Source organism: Kogia breviceps, chromosome 6 (genome assembly GCF_026419965.1).
Source record: "Kogia breviceps isolate mKogBre1 chromosome 6, mKogBre1 haplotype 1, whole genome shotgun sequence".
NCBI classification, from domain to species: Eukaryota; Metazoa; Chordata; class Mammalia; order Artiodactyla; family Physeteridae; genus Kogia; species Kogia breviceps.
The window spans coordinates 407,705-429,701 of NC_081315.1; the positions used below are offsets into that span (position 1 = coordinate 407,705).

The 21,997-nt window shown below is 46.4% G+C and overlaps 1 protein-coding gene across 7 annotated transcripts in view; it reads left to right on the forward strand.

Moving 5' to 3' along the window:
* Positions 1–21,997, forward strand: part of GUCY1A1 (guanylate cyclase 1 soluble subunit alpha 1) — a 75,898-nt gene that overhangs the window by 6,052 nt on the left and 47,849 nt on the right. For 2 of the 7 annotated variants that reach the window (XM_067035396.1, XM_067035395.1), the window contains exon 2: positions 9,994–10,059. In XM_067035396.1, the coding sequence (XP_066891497.1) occupies positions 10,037–10,059 (23 nt within the window). In that variant the 5' untranslated portion in view covers positions 9,994–10,036. Of the gene's footprint in view, positions 1–9,993; positions 10,060–10,965; positions 11,112–11,132; positions 11,213–11,389; positions 11,626–21,997 lie in introns of those variants that run through there. The other 5 variants (XM_067035401.1, XM_067035399.1, XM_067035398.1 and 2 more) reach the window with 4 other exon arrangements.

Consider the following 21,997-nt stretch of genomic DNA (forward strand, 5'->3'; position numbering starts at 1 on the left):
GTTGAGTGGGGCTGGGTCTTAGCGTTGAGATGGAGATCTCTGGGAGAGCTCTTTGCCATTTGATATTATTTGGAGCCAGGAGGTCTCTGGTGGACCAGTGTCCTGAACTCAGCTCTCCCACCTCAGAGGCTCAGGCCTGACACCCGGACGGAGCACCAAGACCCTGTCAGCCACACAGAGGTTCCCTTTTTTTCCCAGCTCTCCCAGGAATCATGAAGTCTGAGAAAGCCAATTATGTAGAGCTGTGATGGAAATTAACAACTAAAGCAGTGCCATTCGAATTGAACTCCAGATAGAAATGCTTGTCCAGGAACCGTTTGATTCTGGTCTTTAGATGGCTTGCATGAAATAGATTTTTGGTCTGTTACAATAAGGCAGAATGGAGGAGACTCCTTGCCTGACAGCAGTTTTCCAACAGCCAGATGAAGAGACACATAAGGTAGGGTCCTGTCCTCGTGGAGTTTGGGGACCTGCACAGTGGATCTAGATAACACTTCTTAAAATTCACAGCAGTTAGGTTAGTTGGCAACTAATAAAATATTATTCAATCAAGTGAAATAAGAATTAATTTGTTAATTAACTGAAGCATTAGCATTAAGTGGCATTAGTTGGTCTCATGAAATGGTAGAATAAATGTTTACATGTGTGAACTTAATTAATTAATATGAAACGTAATCGATTGAACTAATGTTTCTATCACCCTTGATGCCTTGAGATTTCTTCATCTACCGCCAGCCCATAAGGGGACACCCCCTGGCAGAGGCGTCTTTCCTCTCAGCCACCTCCCCACAGTGTTCTCCAACCTGCTCTTTTCCTAATCCCGTCTCTCTGCGGCCAAACTTTATTTAATTAACTCAAAACTGGTGGCTTTATTTACAACTTAGAAGAGGAAATTTAATATCCTATAAAAAATATACTGTATTTGGGAAATGGCCAAAAACATACTTGGGCAGTACTTGCGATCGTGTTTTCAAGCTTGGCTCTTACGCCACATGGTCCGTCATCACCTAGGCATCAGCCCCGCCCCTTGCTCTGGGCTCTTCCGCAACACAAGCAGGGAGCATGGACACTACGGTTCCCAGAATCCTTCACCAACAGGGCTGAGACCGGCCTGTGATTTCACTGAGGCTTAGACGGCAGGGAGAAGGCGCAGGCATCTGGCGTCACTGACATCTTCCTCCGATTCCTGCACTCCTTGCCAAGCCTTCCGACAGCTCTGTTAAAAACACATCAAGGGTCAAGTGATGTCTGTTTTCCTGCAGAAAAACAATCTGACATAGTGGTCATAATAAGACTGAGATATTAAAACAAGATCCACGACTTATTGGTTAGAGTCGGTGACCCCCCTCCCCTCCCACCTTCCCACCCCCGGCCCATCAAGCTTCTCTGCTTTATTTTTCTCGCACCCCATGCCACCATCCGATGTCCTATGGCTTTGTTGGTTCATATTTTTAGTTGTCCGCCATAGTGGAAGCACCATGACAACAAAATCTTTGTTTTACACACTGTTAAGTCCCCAGTTTCTAGATCAGCGCCTGCTGTGCGATTGGTATTCAATAAAAATATTTTAATGAATGAGTGGTTCGGAGGGAATGTTATTTTTTTCTGGTGAGAATTTGTGTTTGCTTCTGCCAGGCTCCTGCAATGCTCCCAACACAGGACCACTTTAACCTCAGGGCTCTGCCTGCGGAGTATCCAGCCACTGAGTGTCTATGCGTTTCGGAGCCAAACCGTGCATGCGCTTCAGGTCAGGAATACTTGGGAGAGATCGTGTTCTCCCCACTCTGAGTCAACACTGAAGAGAGAAAACACGCCCGCAGGATTTCTATTGTGGTATCGTTTCCTGTTCCTGCTGGTCCTGTCTTGTCCCCTTGTACCTGCTTCCACTGGCCCAGTCCTCTGTCCAGCAGCTACAGGTGATGGCGGCCAAGGAATTCCAGCTACTCTGCTTCCTACCAGGGAAGCCTTTTTTTCTCTTTATTCCTTGCTGCAGCTTGTTACCCTTTCTGGACATGCGGCCTGCTTAAGCCCTAAAATCGTGCTTAAATTTTATCCAGCGCTGCCAGGTGTTCTATACTGGGGAGGGTTTCTCCGTACATCTCCTGAGGTGTTGGAAAGGGAAGCCCCTTTTATCACTTGCATCACTTTTATAATCAGGCCAAAGTAGACGCTCTGGAAAGGAAGAAGAGTTTGGTAAGACACTCCTTCCCCTAGGTCATATTGTCGACCATTTAAACACAGTATTTTATAAATATAAGAGAAGCATCCATAACTGTCATTTTCACAAAGTGAGATTTCAGCAAGTCTGCCTCTGCATAATTTGCCTTTCCTTTATGTCAACACAGAGTTCTCTTTACATGGAAACTTGAGTCAGTTTCTTGTTTTGAACCAGGGCTCAGGATAAGCCTTTGGGCCCCGTCTGGCAAGGTGATCCCTTAAGACCACCTCAGTCTCCTTGGAAGTTTTGAGGTCTATGTGCTTCGTGTTTGCCAGAAGGAGAAGCAAACCTGGAACACTTATGAGCAAGGATCAAAGGAAACAAGCTGTCTTTGGAAGTAAAGAGAAAAACAAAAGCGACAGTAGCACCCATTGATTAGATGTTTCTGGCACAGACTCATTGGCTCACTAGTCCAACACATCATCAGGGCAAGTGAACAATGGAAATTATCAGGCCTTCCTCCCACGGGACTGCTCAGTGAGAGGCATATTATGTTTCTCATACCATATTTTGCAGCTTTAAATTATGCAATATTATATTGGAAGCAGAAAAATGTTTATCTGTTACAATATTGGAAAGGAGAGAGGGCACTTTATTGACTAGAGTATACATTTCATTCCTTTCACCGGTATCTGAAAAGTTGCAAAAATGTTTTTCTACACAGCTGGCTCTTTCCCGTAGGTCAGTAGGTCGTGTGGCTTTGGAATGTTTCTCTTAAAATTTAAGGGCTCACAGATTTTCCCATATTTGTATTCACATATAAAAACTCTCCTCATTTGGATTAAATGCATTCTTCTAAAAGTGATATTCTTTTAAGGCTGTGATTTTTTAAACTCTGTTTCAATTCAGCTAATGCAGGACCCCCCTGAAATAGGAGACACATCCTGGTGAGGAAGATGCTTGGGAGCTTCACCTGCAGGAGCTCTGGGGTTACTTCCAAGTCCACTGACCAGACATGGCAGGTGCTAAGGGATTTTCAGCTCTTTGTAAAAGGCATACACGTAATTGATGCTTATTTTCTAATATGCTTTGCCATGAAGGGAAGCAGAGACCTGTCAAGCTTTATGACATTTGAAGAATTGGGATAAGGTTACCTGAGTGTGATTTCCTTAATATTTTCTTTTATAAGCAGATTTATGAATATACTTCCAATGCTTTGCCTACCTGCTTCGGGAATCTTCCTTCCCCCCTTCCTTTCTTCCTTCCTTCCTTCCCTCTCTCTCTGCCTCAGTCTCTCCGTCTCTTTCATTCTATAAATGCATAAATAAATGGAAATGCATTACTATAATTTAGTTAACCTTGCCATTAGGAAATAAAGCTATTGAAACTCATGTTCTCCACTGCTCACATGCAGCTTAAACTAAAGTCAGACAAGGAAATTAAAGGAGTATATAAACAGTTTGAAGTGCCAGTGTTGAAAATCCTATTGCATAACGGTTCCGGGAATGTGTCCCCACCCAGGGACTTCTTCTCTAAGATAGCTTTCCTACCAAGATATATTTAGTGTTTCTTATGGTGATCCTCAAATATCAGAATGATCTACAGATGCTTGTTAAAACGTAGGTTCCTGGGACCTGCCAGTACCCAAAGAATCTGATTTCATCAGCCTGAGCTGGGGTTTTTTGTTTTGAATAATTAGCAAGCTCTTTGCAGAATGACCGGAGGCATTCACACCCAGGGTTCCGAACCAGACCACCTGAGTTTGAGCCCTGCTTTTGCTACTTGCTAGCTGTGTGATTTGGGGGAACTTGCTTAATTTCCCTATACATCAATTTTCTTGTATGTAAAGCAGATATAGCAATAGTGCTAACCTCAAAGGATTATCAGAGGAAAGGAGTGGCCAAACACATACAGTGCTTGGAATAGTGTCTGATACACAATTACATCTTGCAGTACTAACTGCTATGGTTCTTTCCTGACTATTAACATTTTAGAATCCCAGAAAAGAATTCATTCATCCTTCTCTTAATAACTTTGCTTGTTGTTGATGTTGTTTTCAGCTCTCGTTTTAAAGCCAACTTTATTGAGATACACGTACATACGATAAAACATACCCATTTTAAGTGTAATATCCGATGAGTTTCGATAAATGCATACACCCTCATCGCCCCTACCACGGTCATGATGTGGAACATTCCGAGCACCAAGAGAGTCCCTTCTGTCCCTTTACCAGCAATTCCCCACCCTGAGTCCAGGCAACCAGGGGCCTGCCCTCTGTCACCACCAGATTGGTCTTACCCTTTCTAGAATTTCATTTAAATGGAAACATGCCATAGGTACTCTTTTGTGTCTGGTTTTTTTTCCCTCAGCACAATGTTTCTGAGATTCATCTGTGTTGCTGTGTGGGTTAGTCGTTTCTTCTTTTCCTCTGCTGAGTTCTATTTCATTGTATGGATGTACCATAATTTGCTCAGCCACTCATTTGTTGCTGGGTATTTGAGTTGCTTCCAATTTGGAGTTATTATAAATAACTCAGATAAGTTCTTTGTTGGCAGCTAGTTTAGTTTTTCTATTTAAGAAAGAGTAAAGTCAAGGACTCAGAAAACAGAATCTGTCTTCATATGATCAATTTTGGAAAGCCTAGAAGTCTTTCAGGAGCAGGATGCAGGGGAAGAAAAAGCAACATTGAAAACTACGTGTATTTTTTAACTAAGTTAGAACGAGAGCTTAACCTTAGCTGTGGACTTTTTTTGTTTGTTTCTTCTCTCTTTACAGAAAACATATCTTTGTGTGGCTGAACTGTTTTTTTTAAACTTGTCAGTTTTGCTCGTGTGAAATATCTTTTACTGGAGAGAGTAAACATAGTTACACTCAATAAATACCTTTGAACTAGTTTGTCAGATCTTTATTTTGCAGTATCCATTAATCGATTCATCTTTGGAACTTTTCATGTCACTCACTGTTTCTACCTTATGCTTTCCTTTCAATTTCCTCTAGTCAGTGCAGTTGTAAGTTATTCCTATGGGGGGAGCACTTTTAAAGCAGCATTAAATACATTGAGATCTATAGGACACCATTTTGGCCTCCTTTTGTTTTCATTTTTGTTTATTTATTTTTGGCTGCGTTGGGTCTTCGTCGTGGTGCGCGGGCTTCTCATTGCGGTGGCTTCTCTTGTTGTGGAGCAAGGGCTATAGGCGCGCGCGCTCAGTAGTTGTGGCACACGGGCTCAGTAGTTGTGGCATGTGGGCTTCAGTAGTTGTGGCTCACGGGCTCAGTAGTTATGGCGCACGGGCTTAGTTGCTCCGCAGCACGTGGGATCTTCCAGGGCCGGGGCTCGAACCCGTGTCCCCTGCATTGGCAGGCAGACTCTCAACCACTGTGCCACCAGGGAAGCCCTTTGGCCTCCTTTTGAAGCACAATTTATGAATACCAGCGTTATGTGATGATATCAGGGCCAAAAGAATCACTATAATTATTACTCTAGGACATCAAATTAAAATATGGGGATCTGTTGAGTCAATATATTTAACAGAATTTTCAAATATGAGAATTAACAAAACCTCTCAGGATCGCCAAAGCACGAGGACGCCGTTTACCCGGAAGAGGGTGGCACGCCACGCTTAGGCACCCAGATAAGCTGAGGATTTCCCGGATCACCAAGTCCTGGTGCCTTTCGGCTCCCTATCTCTTCCCTCAAGCTCGCTCTCTCCTTTCACCTTTTACAATAAGCAGCAAGAGGAAACCAGCCTGTGTCTTCAACACACTGCTTAGAACTTGCCTCCGGTAACTATCTAAAGAGCCCCTGTCCCCGCGCACCTGCGGAGTGCAATGCTGCTGAGTTTCTGCCGCTGTGTAAGGGCCTCCTTTCCCGCGTTTCCAATAACGGGGTCATTTCCAGCTGTGCCTTTGCTGGCAGCGCCTTCCCCACCCCTGCGTCTGCCAGCTGACCAGTTGCGACCTGTTAGGGATGCTCTGAGATGGAGGCTTTCCCTGCCGTGCTTCTGACTCATTGAGAGCAGAGTCAACAGCCGTATGTTTGCTAACAGGACACTCAGAGCAACCCAGGCTTTCTAAAAACTCACGCTCCGCAAGATTCTTCCAGCCTGCCCCCGCCAAAGCTACTTGCACATTTTAAGGTATTCTTTAGAGCAACACCCCACTTCCCAGGACCAAAATCGGTATGAATTTCCTATCGCTGCTGTAACAAGTTGCCCAAATCTAGTCACTTAAAACAACGCACGTGTATCGCTTCCCATTTCGGGGAGTCAGAGGTCCGAAACGGGTCTCGCTGGACCAGAAGCAAAGCGCTCCGGTGGCTGCGTCTCCTCCGGAGGCTCGGGGAGAAGGGCTTCCCAGCCTCTCGCTTGCCCAGTGGCTGCGCCCGTCCCTGGCCACTCGGCCCTCCCCACCTCCAAGCCGGCAACCGCTGGGCAACGCTTCCTCACCCCGCAGCCGTGTGCCTCTCTCTGCCTCGGCCCGGACCTCCCTGCCTCCATCTTTCATTTATGAGGAGCCGAGACTGGGCCCGCACGGGTTAATCTGGGCTACGCGTCCCACCTCAAGGTCCATCGGTCGCAGTCCTAACTCTGCGTGCAAGCTGAACTGCCCCTCGGCGTGTGCCACGAAACACAGCTCTTCCCAGGCTTCAGGGCTCGGGACGCGGCATCCTGGGGCCAGGGTGCAGGGCCTGAGGGCATCATCCTGCCAGCCACCCTACCCAACGCCGACAAGCACCATCTGTTTTGAGGAAACACGATGAACTCTATTTCCGTCCCCAGTGGAATCTCTTAAAGCCCACGTTGCTTCGTGAACGTGTATATCAGGACCAGAAATTTAGGGACTCCGACCTCCTGCGTTCTGCTTTCCGTAATTAAAAGCTCACATTCCGAAAGAGAGGTGGGATGCCAATGTGGTCCCAATGATTGAGCACAGGTGACCAGGGCAAAAGACGTCTAACTGGGTGCGTTTCAAACAGATTGAAAGTAAATGACCTTAAGGGGGAAAAAAGAATAATAAAGAGAAAAACAAAGATCATGAAGTCTGACAAGTTGCCCTGATGAGATAAACAGTACGGGCAGTGGTTTGTTTGCTAAAAAGTAAAGAGAAGTTCTACCTCTGACATAATTTTTAAAAGTACATGTACACTAGCGTACAATTTCCTCTCGATTCTTCCCTCCCAGCCCCTCCCTTTCCTAAATCCCCTTGGTTTGTGAACTTGTGGTTTTTGTTTATGAACGAGACCAAGAAGCCAAAAGGATGAATCCATTAGTCCCATTAGTTGATTTGAACTGATACGGTAATAACATCCCAGAAAAAAAGCAAGAGCCTTGCTCTAAAAATCCCCAGGTTTCAACAGATTCATAAAACCCATTTCCAGGTGGAGCCGGCTGCAGAGCAGTGGTTCCAAAACTGTAATATGCACACGAGCTAGCCAGGAGTTTGTTAAATAAGGTTCTGACTCCGTAGGTTTGGGGTGAGGCCTGAGGCCTGTATCTCTGACAAGATCACAGGTCGCGGTGCTGCTGCAGATACACAGATCATACTCCTGAGTAGCAAGGGGTTAGATCGCACCTCTGATTGCCATTGTCGTCTGCAAATGCGAAAAGGATACACAGTTGAATGCCCGTGTGCTGTTGCCACCGCGCAGGCAGGAAAAACAAAGCATCTTGAGAAGAGAAACTTGAGCTTTTCTGCCTGAGAGACGGAAAGTTGCTTTAAACTGAATACGTGTCCTTGTTAACATTTTGATGAAGCTGTCATGACTTTCCTATTCTCAACAAAGTGGAGGCAAGTAGGTTTTAACCTACACATCATCTGTAAGACAGACAGACCTCAAAGATGATGAAATATTCAGGTGTTCATTTATTTATCCATTCAATGATTTTACCGAATCTCTACTGTGATCCATGTTCATTGCTAAGCACTTAGGCTGGAGAGATTAGTTCCCAACATCAAGGAACTCTCCGTAATTTTTCAGGGCGTATCAGTCATCCAGATTAGAGAATGTCTCTCACAATCACGCTTTGGTGGTTCCTGTACCCCAGGCTGGTTGCCTTTCCCACACAGCCTATAGAGAACGGGGGAGGACCACAGGCAGACCTCTTTTTAGTACTTCCCTTTATCGCGTTGTTTTACAAATTGAAGGTTTGGGGCAACCCTGCATCGAGCAAGTCTGTCTGTGCCGTTTGTCCCACAGCATCTGCTCACTGCACGCCTCTGTGTCACACGTGGGCAATTCTCGCAATATTGCAAACGTTTTCATTATTATTGTATTTTGTTATGGTGACCTGTGATCAGCGATCTTTGACTTACTACTAAGACTCGCTGAAAGCTCATTGATGGTTAGGATTTTTTAGCAACACAGTATTTTTTTAGTCAAGGCAGATACATTGTTTTCTAGACATCATGCTATTGCATACTTCATAGGACTACAGTGTAGTGTAAACGTCACTTTTATATGCACTAGGAACAAAAAATGTGTTTGACTCGCTTCATCGTGATATGTGCTTTATTTTGGTGGCCTGGAACGGAACCCACTATGTCTCTGAGGAATTGCCTGCACAGGACACCCTCTACCTGAGAGCTACCCTTGGTGAAACTGGGTAGGTCCTGGTAGAAAGTACTGAGGTTAAATGTAGTCCTTACCGAGGAGTCTGTGTGCCTTAGAATGTGGGGCTGGTAAAGGCAAGAATGAATGGGTCAAGCAAGTCATGATCCAGGACGAAGGGTATGTTGACAAGAGTAATGACAGCAGAGAAACACAGAAAACAACACAACAGGTTTTATATGAGGCCTCAATGCACGACAACTAGAAGGCAGGCAGATGAGGCCGTCTGGACTCAACTTACCTTTTCTACCTCATCTGCTTATACTTGTTTTGGTGTACTTTGCAAATGACTCCCTTTTAAATTTATTTTTTTGAAGTATAGTTGGTTTACAATGTTGTGTTAATCTCTGCTGTACAGAAAAGTGATTCAGTTATATATATACATATACATTCTTTTTCATATTCTTTTCCACGATGGTTTACCACAGGATACTGAATATCGTTCCCTGTGCTGTGCAGTAGGACCTTGTTGTTTATACATACTGTACATAATAGTTTGCATCTGCTGACCCCAAACTCCCAGTTCACCCCCCCAACCTCCTCCCCTGTGGCAGCCACACGTCTGCTCTCTACGTCTCTGAGTCTGTTTCTCTTTCATAGATAGGTTCATTTGTGTCATAGTTTAGATTCCACATGTAAGTGCTATCACATGGTATCTGTCTTTTTCTGTCTGACTTACTCTCAGTACGATCATCTCTAGGCCCATCCACCGTGGCTGCCAATGCCATTATTTCATTCTTTTTGACGGCCGAGTAATATTCCATTGTGTACATGCACCGCATCTTCATTTTCCATTTATCCGTCGATGGACATTTAAGTTGCTTCCATGTCTTGGCTTTTATAAATAGTGCTGCTACGAACATAGGGGAGCGTGTATCTTTTCGAGTTATAGTTCACTCCGGATATATGCTCAGGAGTGGAACTGCTGGATCATATGGTAGTTCTATCAATATTTTTAGGTTTTTGAGGAACCTCCATACTGTTCTCCACAGTGGCTGCACCAGTTTAAACTCCCACCAACAGTGGAGGAGTGTCCCCTTCTCTCCACACCCTCTCCAGCGTTTGTTATTTGCAGACTTGATAATGATGGCCTTTAGGACCCTTGTGAACACCGCTCCCCTTCTGAACATCAGCGTCCTGCCTTCCCACCTCCAAGCCTTTGCTCCAAGTTTGCCCCTGCCTGCAAAACACAAAAGACAAAAACTTCCTCTATTTTATCTTTTCCCAGATATGATCTGTGCTTTAAGGCCTGAGTCTACTGCCATCCTGATATGAAACAGTCTCCAGTCAGAAGGTAACTGTGCTTCCTCTGAGCTTTCAAATCATTAGCTTTATCTTTCTTAAAATACTACGAAATCCTCTTTCAACTATTGGATACTGGGTACTTCTTACTTATTTGTTTCCTCCTAGGACTTACATTCTCTGAAGACAAAACAAAAGCCCTTTTGACCTAAGAGATTATCATGCATCGGGTGTAGGAAACAGACGGTTTCAGAGACGGCAAAGCCAGAAAATGCACACTTAGTTAAATGCCCTTTTTCTTAGTTAAATGTCCTTTTTCTTATTTAAATGTATGTTGATTCAGACCGATGTTTGCCTTGAGGACAGAATAGTTGTCAAGGCTGCGAGATGAGTCTAAAACGGAGAGATTATGTGGGTAAGTTTGGGGAGAAATATACGAATTGGAGATAACCACGAACAATGTTCCTCAGAGTTCCTGGGTTTGAAGAAAGATCGTATAATAATCATGATTAATTATGAATCCAAAATGAAACAGCATAATGAGCTTTTTTGAGGTCGGAAGGGTGACTCAAAACATTTATATACGAACTTATTTTTCTGTTCTGGAATACACACACACACACCCCGCACACCCAGCAAACAGAACTAAATGTACCGAACCAAGCAGAATCAGGACCTTACTGGAAAGATGTAAATGCTCTGCAGCCACAGAACTGCATTTGCAAAGGAGCAGACTGGCTTTAACCTGAGAACCAGGGCACGAAAACCATCCGTGCAGAGACATCAATTTCCCAGCAGAAATGCTGGAGTTTCTAACTGCGGAGAACTGAGGTTTTTCCGGCCCAGTGCATAGTGGAAAACATTGTTTTTTAAGTCGGCCAAATCTTCCCTGCGTTCCCTCCCTCTTTCTCCTCTCTCTTCCTTTGTCCCTGTCCCCTGGTCTCCGTCTCCACACAGAACTGCTGGGAAGGCGGCTGGGCGGCTGGAGGGCTCGGTCCCCCCGCCCCAGTAGGGTCGCCGTGGGTGACACTCAGCCCCGAGGTGGCGTTCCAGGAGCAGATTTCGGTGCAGTTGCCCTACACTTTGGCTGCTGGAGTCCACGCAGTAAGCGGGGAGCCGCCGCTGGAGCCCCTGCCCCCAGGCGACCGACACTGGCGGGGAGGGCGCGCCGCGAGCGGCCAGGGGCCCGGCGTAACCTCACCGTGGTGCGTTTCGGCCGCGGCTTGCTTTCTCAGTCTTTTGGTGCAGGGAAGGGGAGGGGTTCCGAAGAGACCGCAGGGAGAGGCGCTGCGAGGGATCCTCGGGCTGAGGGCGGGGGGAGGAGAGAGGGAGGAGAGAGGGAGGGAGAGAGCGGGAGCCCGGGGCCGGGGCCGCCTGAGCGTGGGCGCCGCGCGGGAACCGGCTTTGCTGCGCGCCGCGCCCGCCCCGCCTGTTGAGCGGCAGCCGGGAAGAAGCGCGGCGGCCGCCGGCGGTGGGGACGCCGGTGCAGGGACCCGCGGGCGCCGCCGCCGGGCCCCCCTCCGCCCACTCTCCTCCTGCGCGGGCGGCGCGGATCTGCGAGGCGCGCCCCGGAGCTGCCGGCGTCCGGAAACGCAGCCCGAGGTCGGGACGCCCCCGAGTAAGTGGTCGCCGCGCGCCCTCGCCGGCCCGGGCTCCGAGGGGGCGGCCCTCCCCACGGCCCCCCGTCCGGGCCCTCGCGTGCCCCCCAGGAAGCCCTCCTGCGCTCCCGGGGCTGGGCTCGGTTCCCACGCCGGGGGCAACTCCGCGCCCCGGGGCCCCGCGGCGGCCGAGGGCGGAGGGCCCGCGGGGAGTGAGGCCGCACCGGCGTCAGCGCAGCCTCGTCCGGCCGCGCTGCGCGGTGAGCGGTTTGCGCTCCTGGGGCCGGGCGGCTGCGGGGCTGGGCGGCTGCGACCCCGGGATCGCTCAGCGGGGCCGCCTCGAATTTCCAGGGGGCGCTGCCGGGCTCCGCCGAGTGTGCGTGTGTCTGCGTGCGTGTGCGCGTGTGTCTGTGCGCGCGCGTGTGCCTGTGCGTGTGTGCGTCTGCTCCCGCGTCTGTGTGCGCGCGCGTTAATTACTGCTTGGGTATCCGAGGCCCACTGTGACCGCGGCGCCCCGGGGAGCGGTGGGCGTCGGGCCGGTGCCCGCAGCCTGTCCTGGGTGGGCCGAGCGGCCTCGCAGCGGCACTTGTGTGGGCGCTCCGCCGCTAGCGGTCATGTGATTTCAGGTTATGCATTCCGTGCGTCTTTCCTTTGCTCACTCGTTTCCCAGGCTTGCGCCTTCGTTTTGCACTTGGTGAACAGTGTGTATCTTCTGAAGTAAGCCCGAAGGTTGAACGTGTCGCTTAATTGTGACTGGGGCGTCTTGGTTCCTAACACACTGAAACCCCCTGGAATTTTAAGTAGAACAGGTCATATATACAGTTTTAAATTAGAGCTTGATTTATAACATACCAGGGTCGGTCCTGTGATAGTGGTTTCATCACATGCTTACCTCCTAACTAGAACTGCTCTTGGGAGGAACATCGCTGACCCTCTGATGACACGTGGATAATCGTTAGAGCCTCCAGTGATGGATGTAGATTTTTATACCTTGGTTCCTAGTGTGGAACTAATTGTTCCTAGTGTGGAACTGTTGCTTTTCCTAAAACGGCTATGTTTTTTTGTTTTCTTTGGGAGTTGTCATTTCGGGTACTATATTATGAAGAGTGACAAAAATCGATAATAACAGCAATTAACAGAAATATGATGTCTAAACTTTCGAAGCAGATTTTGATTTGTCAAAAAGCCATGTTAACAGAGTTATGCTTTTTGGTGAAGTTCGCCGGCGTAGTCTGTGCTCTCTGTTCAGTTATTACACAGCCCGATCTGTGGGTTGCTTCCGGGGATCCTGAGATTGTATTCAAACGTTTGAGTCTCTGCAGTTTTAGGGAGATAACCCAGAGTCCTCAGATATCTAAAGGGATCTATGACCCAACAGAAAAATAAGAAGCACAAAGTTAAAATAAATAAGCTATACTTTTCATGTCAAAACAGTAGGCTCTTTACATAAAGCCTGTAGACATAAAGTAGTAGGAAAAATTCTAGAATAATTATTGGCACAGTAAATAAACATCTCATATAAAACAGACCCACTTGTATGTTTTTAAATGTATCAGTGAGGAAACTTAAGTAGCTGAAGTTTATTTAATAGAAATTTGTAATGAATAGATGGGTATTCTGTTTTTTCTTGTGCTGTAGGATCTTTTTTCTAATGTATGACAGAGAAAATAAGAATTTTATTTTTCTCTCTTTGAGACCCAACACAAATATAGAGTACTTATGCTTGGTGTGGTGTTTTCATAGTGTATGAATATAAAAAGCCCCTTTAAGTCCCCGCTACTAGGTATCCGGGTATAAAATAACTCCAAGATACTTTTTTTGTCGTTCTTGAGAATGTAGAAGGAGATGTAGCTTCACAGGTTTGGTCCTCAAATCTCATATAACTATGGTTTATAAAATGATCTTGTGTTAAAGCATTATTTAAAAAAATTTTTTAAATTAGTATTGGACTAAAGACTAAAGAAGTAAGTGATAACTCAAATTTTTTATTTCCATTATGAATGTTAGATTTTCCAGGAAGTTGCTTAGCTTTCCTTTTATTTGCTAGGATATATAACTTTTGTATCATTGATTTTTATACCACTTAATTATAAATATTTACCCAAGCAACTCTTCTTAAACATTACAGTTTATTACTTTTCTGCATATTTGTAGAAACAGTTGCTTTTCTTTCTAAAATATCAATAATTTCACTGATTTTCAGTCTCTAGGCCATCTAGATGTTTTCAGTAAATATTCGTTAGGTGCCTGTGCAGCAGTTTTGGTTGGGGCTCTCTCCATCTTCATACGAGAAAATCTTTTGACAACTTTTAGGTCTTTAGATGAACCAATTTAGCCGCCCATAGGTTAGTTGACTCATTTGGCCTTGGAGTGATTTTTTGGCTGTCCTGACTCCCATTTGCCGCTTTTGTTTCTGTCAAGCAGTTTGGAAGTGTCTGACCTAGTTCATCTATTTCTCTCTCCCCTGAGTGCAGGCCCACGGGCCCGTTCTTCCTGCAGCCTTCAGGCTTATGGGGTGTGAACAGAATTATTTGCCAGGAGGGAGGAGCTTTAGGCCAGTCCCCGCCCAGCGGCTGCCTTGTGAACACCCCCCCCCCCAGGGGCTTTGGGCCACGATCCCCCACCCCCAGGCCCAGCCACGAAAATGTGATTATCAGCTGCGTGTAGTTGCTTGCCTGGAATCCTTTCTGGCTGTTCATCATCTTTTTATTAAAATAAACCCTCCCTTTCAGAAAATCAAAGGCAACTCGAGTTAATTCACTCGGGTACCACTTCTTCCTTCTCACCACGGTAGGAATTAGCAAGAAGCCAACAGAAGACACTGGCTTTGGGCGTGAACACCCCAGGAAAGGGGTCTGGGCACCCCCAGGAAAGCTTCTTAATCCAGAATTTTTTCCAGGTCTGACATAACTATATGTCCCCTTTCACTCTGCTACCTTACATTAAAAATACCTTTTTAGGGACTTCCCTGGTGGTCCAGTGGTTAAGACTCCACGCTCCCAATGCAAGGGGCATGGGTTTGATCCCTGGTCAGGGAACCAAGATGCTAATGCCGTGCAGCGTGGCCAAAAATATAAATTAATTAAAAATAAAAATACCTGTTCAGACAGGGAAGCCAGAGAAAGCAATTATCATACGGTATCACTTGCATGTGGAATTGGGAAAAAAAAGATACAAATGAACTTACTTACAAAACAGAAACAGACTCACAGACATAGAAAACAAACGTGGTTACCAAGGGGAAAGGGGCGGGGAGGGATAAATTAGGAGTTTGGGATGAACACATACGCACTGCTGTATATAAAGCAGATCATCATCAAGGACCTACTTTATAGCACAGGGACTATCTTGTAATAACCTATAAGGGAAAGGAATCTGAGAAGGTATATATGTGTGTGTGTGTGTGTGTGTGTGTGTGTGTGTGTGTATGAATCACTTTGCTGTACACCTGAAGCTAACACAACATTGTAAATCAACATACTCCAGTTGAAAAAGAAACGCCTCTTCGGATGTCTGTATTGCTACCAAACTCAGATCTCCCTCAGGATATTCACCCTTGGATTCGCAGTACCTGGCACGTAGTGGGGTGGCTTCCTAATTACTGATTTAAGTTTTTTGACGCCTTGGTGCTGTAGGTATTCTGTTCGACAATACCATCTCAGGATTAGTATCTGTTTTGCAAGGAGCCTGCATGGCCTGTTGTGGCCTTGGTCCTACACAGGTGCCTGTGCTTTTCTCCCATGGGGCCTGCAGGCTGTTCAGAGCTGCTTCTAACTGTTAACTCTTTCACCATCGCCCAGCTACCCTTGGTCTTTCCAAGTTTACACCCTACACGGGTGTTACCCTCTCCCCGTGACCAGTGCTCGTTGACTCCCTGAATATTCCACTTCCCTTGGGAATCTACGCCAACAGAGGATTTGCTTCCTATACCTTGATCAGCTGTCATTGCTCAGAACTTCATTCAGCGTCTACGCGCTGGGTCCGCGGGACCCCAGCCTGCGCTGCTTCTCTTTGGGAATCCACGGGTGTTCACCGCCCACCCTCCGGGCCTTCCCATCACTCGGGGCTGCCCAGCTGAAACAGCTCAGCCCTCCGTGTTCTCTTTCTGACCCCACCTCCCGTCCCTCCAGTAAGCCCCTCCCTCAGCGCCGCGCACACCCTCCGGTCCTGCGAAGGCTCCGTGGCCGGTCCTGATCTTCTCCGCTTTCCCTCTTTGCTCAGCGCACTCGCGTTGGACAGCCGTGTCAGCTCTGCTCCATCCCTTAATCTCTTGCCGCTGGCCCTCCCAGCACCTGATTCACCCCACCTTCAGCTGCAGGGATGGTTACCGTTGCTTGGAAGTTATTCCGTTCTCTCCTGGATAATTCCTATCAAATTCCCCATAAGACGTGTTCCAGAGTTCTCCAGGTTTTCCAGTCCAAATTATCTTTATTTTTCCACTTTTAGCAGATGATCTTATTTCCAAATTCAAAGAGAATATTACGATCAATTTAGGCGAGCTATTGATCAAGATTCACCTTGAACGTGGGAGGCATTCCTTTATTTGACCTGCTCTGAGCGTAAGAACTCTTTCCTTATAGTGAACTGTACTATTTGCCTCTATAATATTCATATCCCAATTTTTACCTCTTAGAGTACTTACACAGAAAGCTTTTCTACATAACAGAGATATAATATGTCTATGATCTCTATGGTAATATTCATTTCCTTCAACTTGCCCTTAATTGGCGTAGGTCGAGAATCCTATTCTCATCAAGGAATTTCTCCTTTGGATGAATTCCTGTTTTTCTGAAAGTGTGGTCCTGAGAGCTGAGCAAACAGGAACGGACTAACAGCTTTGGACTTGCCTGGCTATCTCCTCTGGGTGACACAAGGTGAATCATCCTAAAGTCAAATTTGTCCTCTCCCCTTCCATACTGCACTGTTTAATTAGGCATCTTTTTGCATACTTCTCTGCAGGTATACTTCTTTTCCTCAATTTGTACATTTGGCTACTAGATTTGGGACTTTAAAAAATACTTATTGCAATTAAATTTAACCTTTACCTTTCGTTAGCCTGTTGTTCCAGAAGGTCAGGATACTTTGGGATGCTGATTCCATGATACAGATTAGCTATTCTTCCCCATTTAGAGGCATGAGCAGATGTGATCAGGATGCAGTTAGGATCTTCATCCAATAATTGTGCAGCGTGGAGAAGAGGCAGGACGTTTGGTCCTAGACGCCTTCCGTCGCTTTGCAGGAGCCCATGAATTAGTGGTCTTTATAAGGCCATTCGGGCAGCGTTATGGTCAAGTGACTCTCCTTCCTTAGCGTTTACATTCCTTCACGTGGGCGGGGTGCATGCATTCTGTGACAGACTCAGTCAGGTTCCTTGCTGGACTGCGTTTCCACTTTCTGCAGAATAGCTATGAAGTAACCCTGTAAAAACAAAAAGAAGTAGCCCTGGGTTCCTTTGTAATGATTAGTTCCTTTGACCTCTCCCTAGCCGGTAGGTAACAACACTTGACATTTTGGGCGCTTACAGATGATAATGTTAAGGGTCTCGTGGGAGTCTTGCCTGGAATCAGTGTCAAGCTCTCAAGGCTAAAGTTGGAATCCACCTTCTTTGTTTCGAAAATTGAGACCATGGCTGGCTTCTTTGCTCCCTGTCAACCCTCCCTTCAGGTAACATTTTAAGAGACGATTGTCACTGTTCCCTTGTCACATCCACACGTGCTTTCAGTACTTTGTGATGACATTTTTCCAAATTAATGGACCGAAACTCGTTTAGAATATTGAACATCATATACTATGGCTTAATATCTGTGCTGCAGTTCTAGAAACGTCTCGAGAACTTGAAAAGCCACAGTCCCCCCGAAGGGAAATGCTGAAGAAGGCTTTCCAGGGAAGCCGTGGCGCCGAGCAGAGACTCTACAACAGGATGAGGATGCCGGACTTTGCAGGACCTGTGGGATTTAAAGAGTGGGGAGAGCGGGGCGTGCGTGTGCGTGTGTGTGTGTGTGAGTGTGCGTGTGTGTGAGTGTGAGAGAGAGTGTGTGTGTGTGAGTGTGCGTGTGCGTGTGTGTGAGAAGGTGAGTGTGTGCGAGGGCGCGTGAGTGAGGGTGTGTGAGGTTGTCGGTGCGTGTGTGTGAGTGTCTGTCTGAGGGGGTGTGTGTGAAGGTGCGTGTGTGGGGGCGAGAGTGTGAGTGTGAGTGAGATGAACCTACGCACGGAGAACCGGCAGTGCCACTCCGCACCCCATCCGCTGCAGCACCCCTTGTGGGAAGCACTGCGACCCCCCCTCGTCTTCTGCACTCCCTGGCCCCTTGCTGGGTCTTTGAGGGCCCGTACCTACTCAGCCTTTACGTCTCGAGCTAGGCTCTACTTCCTAGAAACTTTGCCTGCTCTTCCAGGTGTGACTCGAGGGCACTGTTATGTTTCCCTGCACACGTCCCTGTTCATCCCCTACGCTGTTATTTATCCACGGCTCTCATTTTTTTATTGACGTAGAGTTGATTTACAGTGTCACGTTAGTTTCAGGTGTCCAGCAAAGTGATTCAGTTATATATATATATATGCATATATATATATATATATCTTCTCTTTGAGATTCTTTGCCATTACAGGCTATTAAAAGATACTGAGCAGAGTTCCCTGTGCTACACAGTAGGTCCTTGTTGATTGCCTGTTTTATATACAGTAGTGTGTATCTGTGAACCCCAAACTCCTCATTTATCCCTCCCCCCCCTCTTTGCCCTTTGGTAACCATAAGTTGGTTCTCTGTGTCTGTGCATCTGTTTCTGTTCTGTAGACAAGCTCATTTCTATCACTTCTCTAGATTCCGCTATAAGCGATGTCATACGGTACTTGTCTTTCTCCGTCTTACCCTCCGCTGTGATCACTTGCTGAGGTGACTGTCCTCCCGAGTGGGGGGAGGGGCCATTTCAGCTTAGTCCGCCTTCTGTCCACAGACACGTAACAGAAGTGCTCCAGGGGTCACGAGCGTCCGGTCGGAATGTGTGATGTGAAATGGGCATCTCAGAGCAGTGAGTGCTGGGAAATACCGACAAAAAGAGTTAAGGTTAAAAGGGGTTAGGTTGCAACTAGACCAGGATGTCCACGGAACCTTTCTTTGTTAGGTTATGCGGAACCATTCTGTTGTTTAGAGTTTTGGGGAAAGGATGTGGGGCATATGCATTACTTTTCATTAGACCTTCACAGTCAATTCCAGCCCTTCAGCGTCTCAGACGCGTCTCTAGATTTAGCGAAGCCGTTTGAGCCCTCACGTTGCATCAGGTGTTTCCATCCACGAGGCTGACAAACCCTAGTACTTTAATAATGCATATTTTTATTAGAGGAGTTTGGCTATGTTACTAGTCTAATTTTAGATGAATGCACTGGAATTGCTAGCTGCTTATTCTCATTCATTTTGCAGCTTCAGATACCCTCTATTACAAGTAGTTAAATGATACAAGGCTCATATGATTAACTTAGTTAAACATAGGACAAAGGATTTCAACGTTTCACTAGTATAATATGAACTTTTAAGTTGCGTATTGGTGAGTATAAAACTGAACCAATATGGGTTAATTCAGAATTCAGAGGATTACAAATGTAACGTGGAAGATACTTGGATAAACCCGGTCACATAGTCGAGACTTGATAGGTCAAGATTTGAGGCAAGAGATTCTTACGCTGGATCCACACTGTACGTTTCCAAATGTGCTTAGCAACAGGCAACCCTCCCGGTGAAAACTTGGGGTAAAATTTCATTTTTCAATGTCTTAAAATATTTGCAGTCGCTAATGACTAATGACTAACACTCTCTACTCCAAGAAACAATACGCCACAGCCTCTATTTGTGGATCTGTTCTGTGGGGACGGTTTAGAGTCAGATTCTTAAGCTCCTGTCGTGTCATCTTCTGCTGCAAAGTGCTCCTGGCGGTGTACGAGGGTGCTGCGACATTTCTTGACAGAGCCTGCTGCACCGCTGGCTGTCCTAAGTGAAGCTGCTATCTTCTACTCCTCTTCTGTCCCCACCCCCTCGGAAGCTGTAAGACTTGATCCTGACCTCGGCTGGGTTGTCACCGGCAACTCACCCGCTGGCTTGGCCGGGAGCCAGAAGGCTGTGCATCACAGGTGCCGTGAGGCCACACCCCACGGAGGTTCCTCTCCCCTCACCCTGCCTGGGGCCAGCTCATCTGCATTGACTGATGCGGTCCCGTGCAGTGTATCTCTGGAGGCCACGGGGAACTCTTTTACCCAGAAAAGCAGCACACGCCTGTCCGTCCACGAGAAGAAGTCACTTTTATTATGTTGCCTTCTGCCTTCAGTCAAGACCACGGTTTCTTGAATACAGACTTTCAAAGTCAAGAGAAAAGGGAAAGTGGTAGACGTCGCATGAGGGGCTTAAGCAAGGCCGGTGACTCGGGTGCCGCGGGCAGCGGGGCGCTTAAGCAGCGAGGAGGAGGCCCGGGGAAGCCCTGGGAAGAGCTGTTTGCTCACACGTCTTCTTCCCTTTCGGTCTTCTCGTCGCTGAGGAAGAAACGTCTTAACCGGGCATGGTTAGAACACTTTTGCTCACCAGCCCGGATCATCTGTCTAAATGCACCTGGAGTAAACTCTGTCGAGTTATTCTTGTCTTAATAGCGGCTGTGTTTCAGCGCCCAGTGGCTGCTGGGAGCTGGGTGCCGTCGGTCTGTTTTACGCACGGTCAGGTGGTGTTTGGCTGTGCGTGTCCGCATTCGCTGACGTGGACAAGTAAGCGGTGGCCAGCGCTCGAGGGCCGACAAGAGCGCCGCGCGTGTCTCGCGCCGTGTACAGCGGTGTAGCGACGGCGCGGTGCTCACAGCTCCGACGGCCGCACTTCACCTCCACCTCCGCTCCCGTGTCTCAGCCAGCCTCCGACTACAATACTATGTCATAGCCATGTCGTCCCAGCTGCGGTTTGTCACCAAACTCTTTCTTGTTTTGTCTTTCTCTTTTGCGCATGTTTTTCTGCTCCTTGGAATACCTTTGCTTGTGTGTCATGCCTTCTTATTTCTTACTCCTTCAGCAGGGCTCAGCTTAAGAGTCATTCGTTTGAGGAAGCGCTGACCAACGTGCCATGTCAGCGTTTGATGCGGGTTTTCTGTGTCCCCGTCACCACACGCCATGAGAGTTCACACTGCTCTGAGTTTCTGTGTTTTTATCCTGTTCACCCACCCACCTCTACATGAGACCCTCCTTTAGGGTTTAATGTTGGCTTCTTTGTACTTGTCTGGTTTTGTTTTTAATGCCTGAAACCTCATCCCTTAGAATGTAGTAAGCGGTGCTTAATAAATAATTTGCAGGATGTATGAACGGATGAATAAACGAATGGTTGGATGGATGGGTAAATTCAGGAATTCAGGTAGACAGAAAGATTAAAGATTTTACATAAGTAGAATAATTATAAAGAAAGGTCTTAAAGAGAGCATCTGTGATGGAGTCCAGAGGAGAATATCGGCTTTACAGGAGAAAGCTATGGACTTGCCCGGCATTGGAGAGAAGTGTGCGTTGCCGGATGTAGTGTGATGTGAAGGTAAAGCGGTGGTGTGTCCACACGGTCAGTGAGACTGAAACTTGAAGTTTAACATCTGTGAGCAGTACCTATGCATTTGGTAAAAGAACCCACCGTCAGTATACAATCGTTTGAAGCGAAAAGGAATATGTTTTCTATATTTAACACATTCAGGTTGCTCTGGTGGAAGCATGAAAAAGCCCAGCCTTACACTGATGCATAGTTGAAAAGGGAGGAGGGGTTTAATATGTTTGAAGACACTGTAGATATTCTTTTGGTATAAAAAATTCAGAATTTGAGAAGTGATCATTTCATAAAGGTTACTTGCCACATGGGGTCTGAAACCATTCAAATCCATTGTTCTGTGAATGGAGCCTTTATTCCTGCATGAATTTGGAACTTAATGGTCGCTGGAAAATACTGGTTCCCCTTGTTTTGCAGGTCTTCCAAATGTTGACAAACTTTACATTTTATATTATACAGTATCAAAATAATCACATTAATTAACATCACCACTGCTCTCATCAGTACTGGGAAGCTGTCAGCCTACCATGGCAGACACATGTCCATGGCGCAGCTGTGGGTTGAGGAAGTTTTCCAGTTCCCTCTTTTTAAGCAAAAAAATCTCTTTAAGTAGAGGAAAAGTATAAATAAATTTTTCTTTACATTAGAATAACTATTATTGAAGTCAAAAATAACTGTTAAAATAAAAATTTTAAATTTAGAACAGTTAATATAATTTAATATCATTGCAAAACAAAACCCCAAAGTGTAGTTACTTCTTGTGTTTACATGTAAGAAGAACTTGGGAATTTCAAAACAATGATTTTTTTTGGACAGTAATGAGGTTACAGAGATCAGAGCAAGTCACG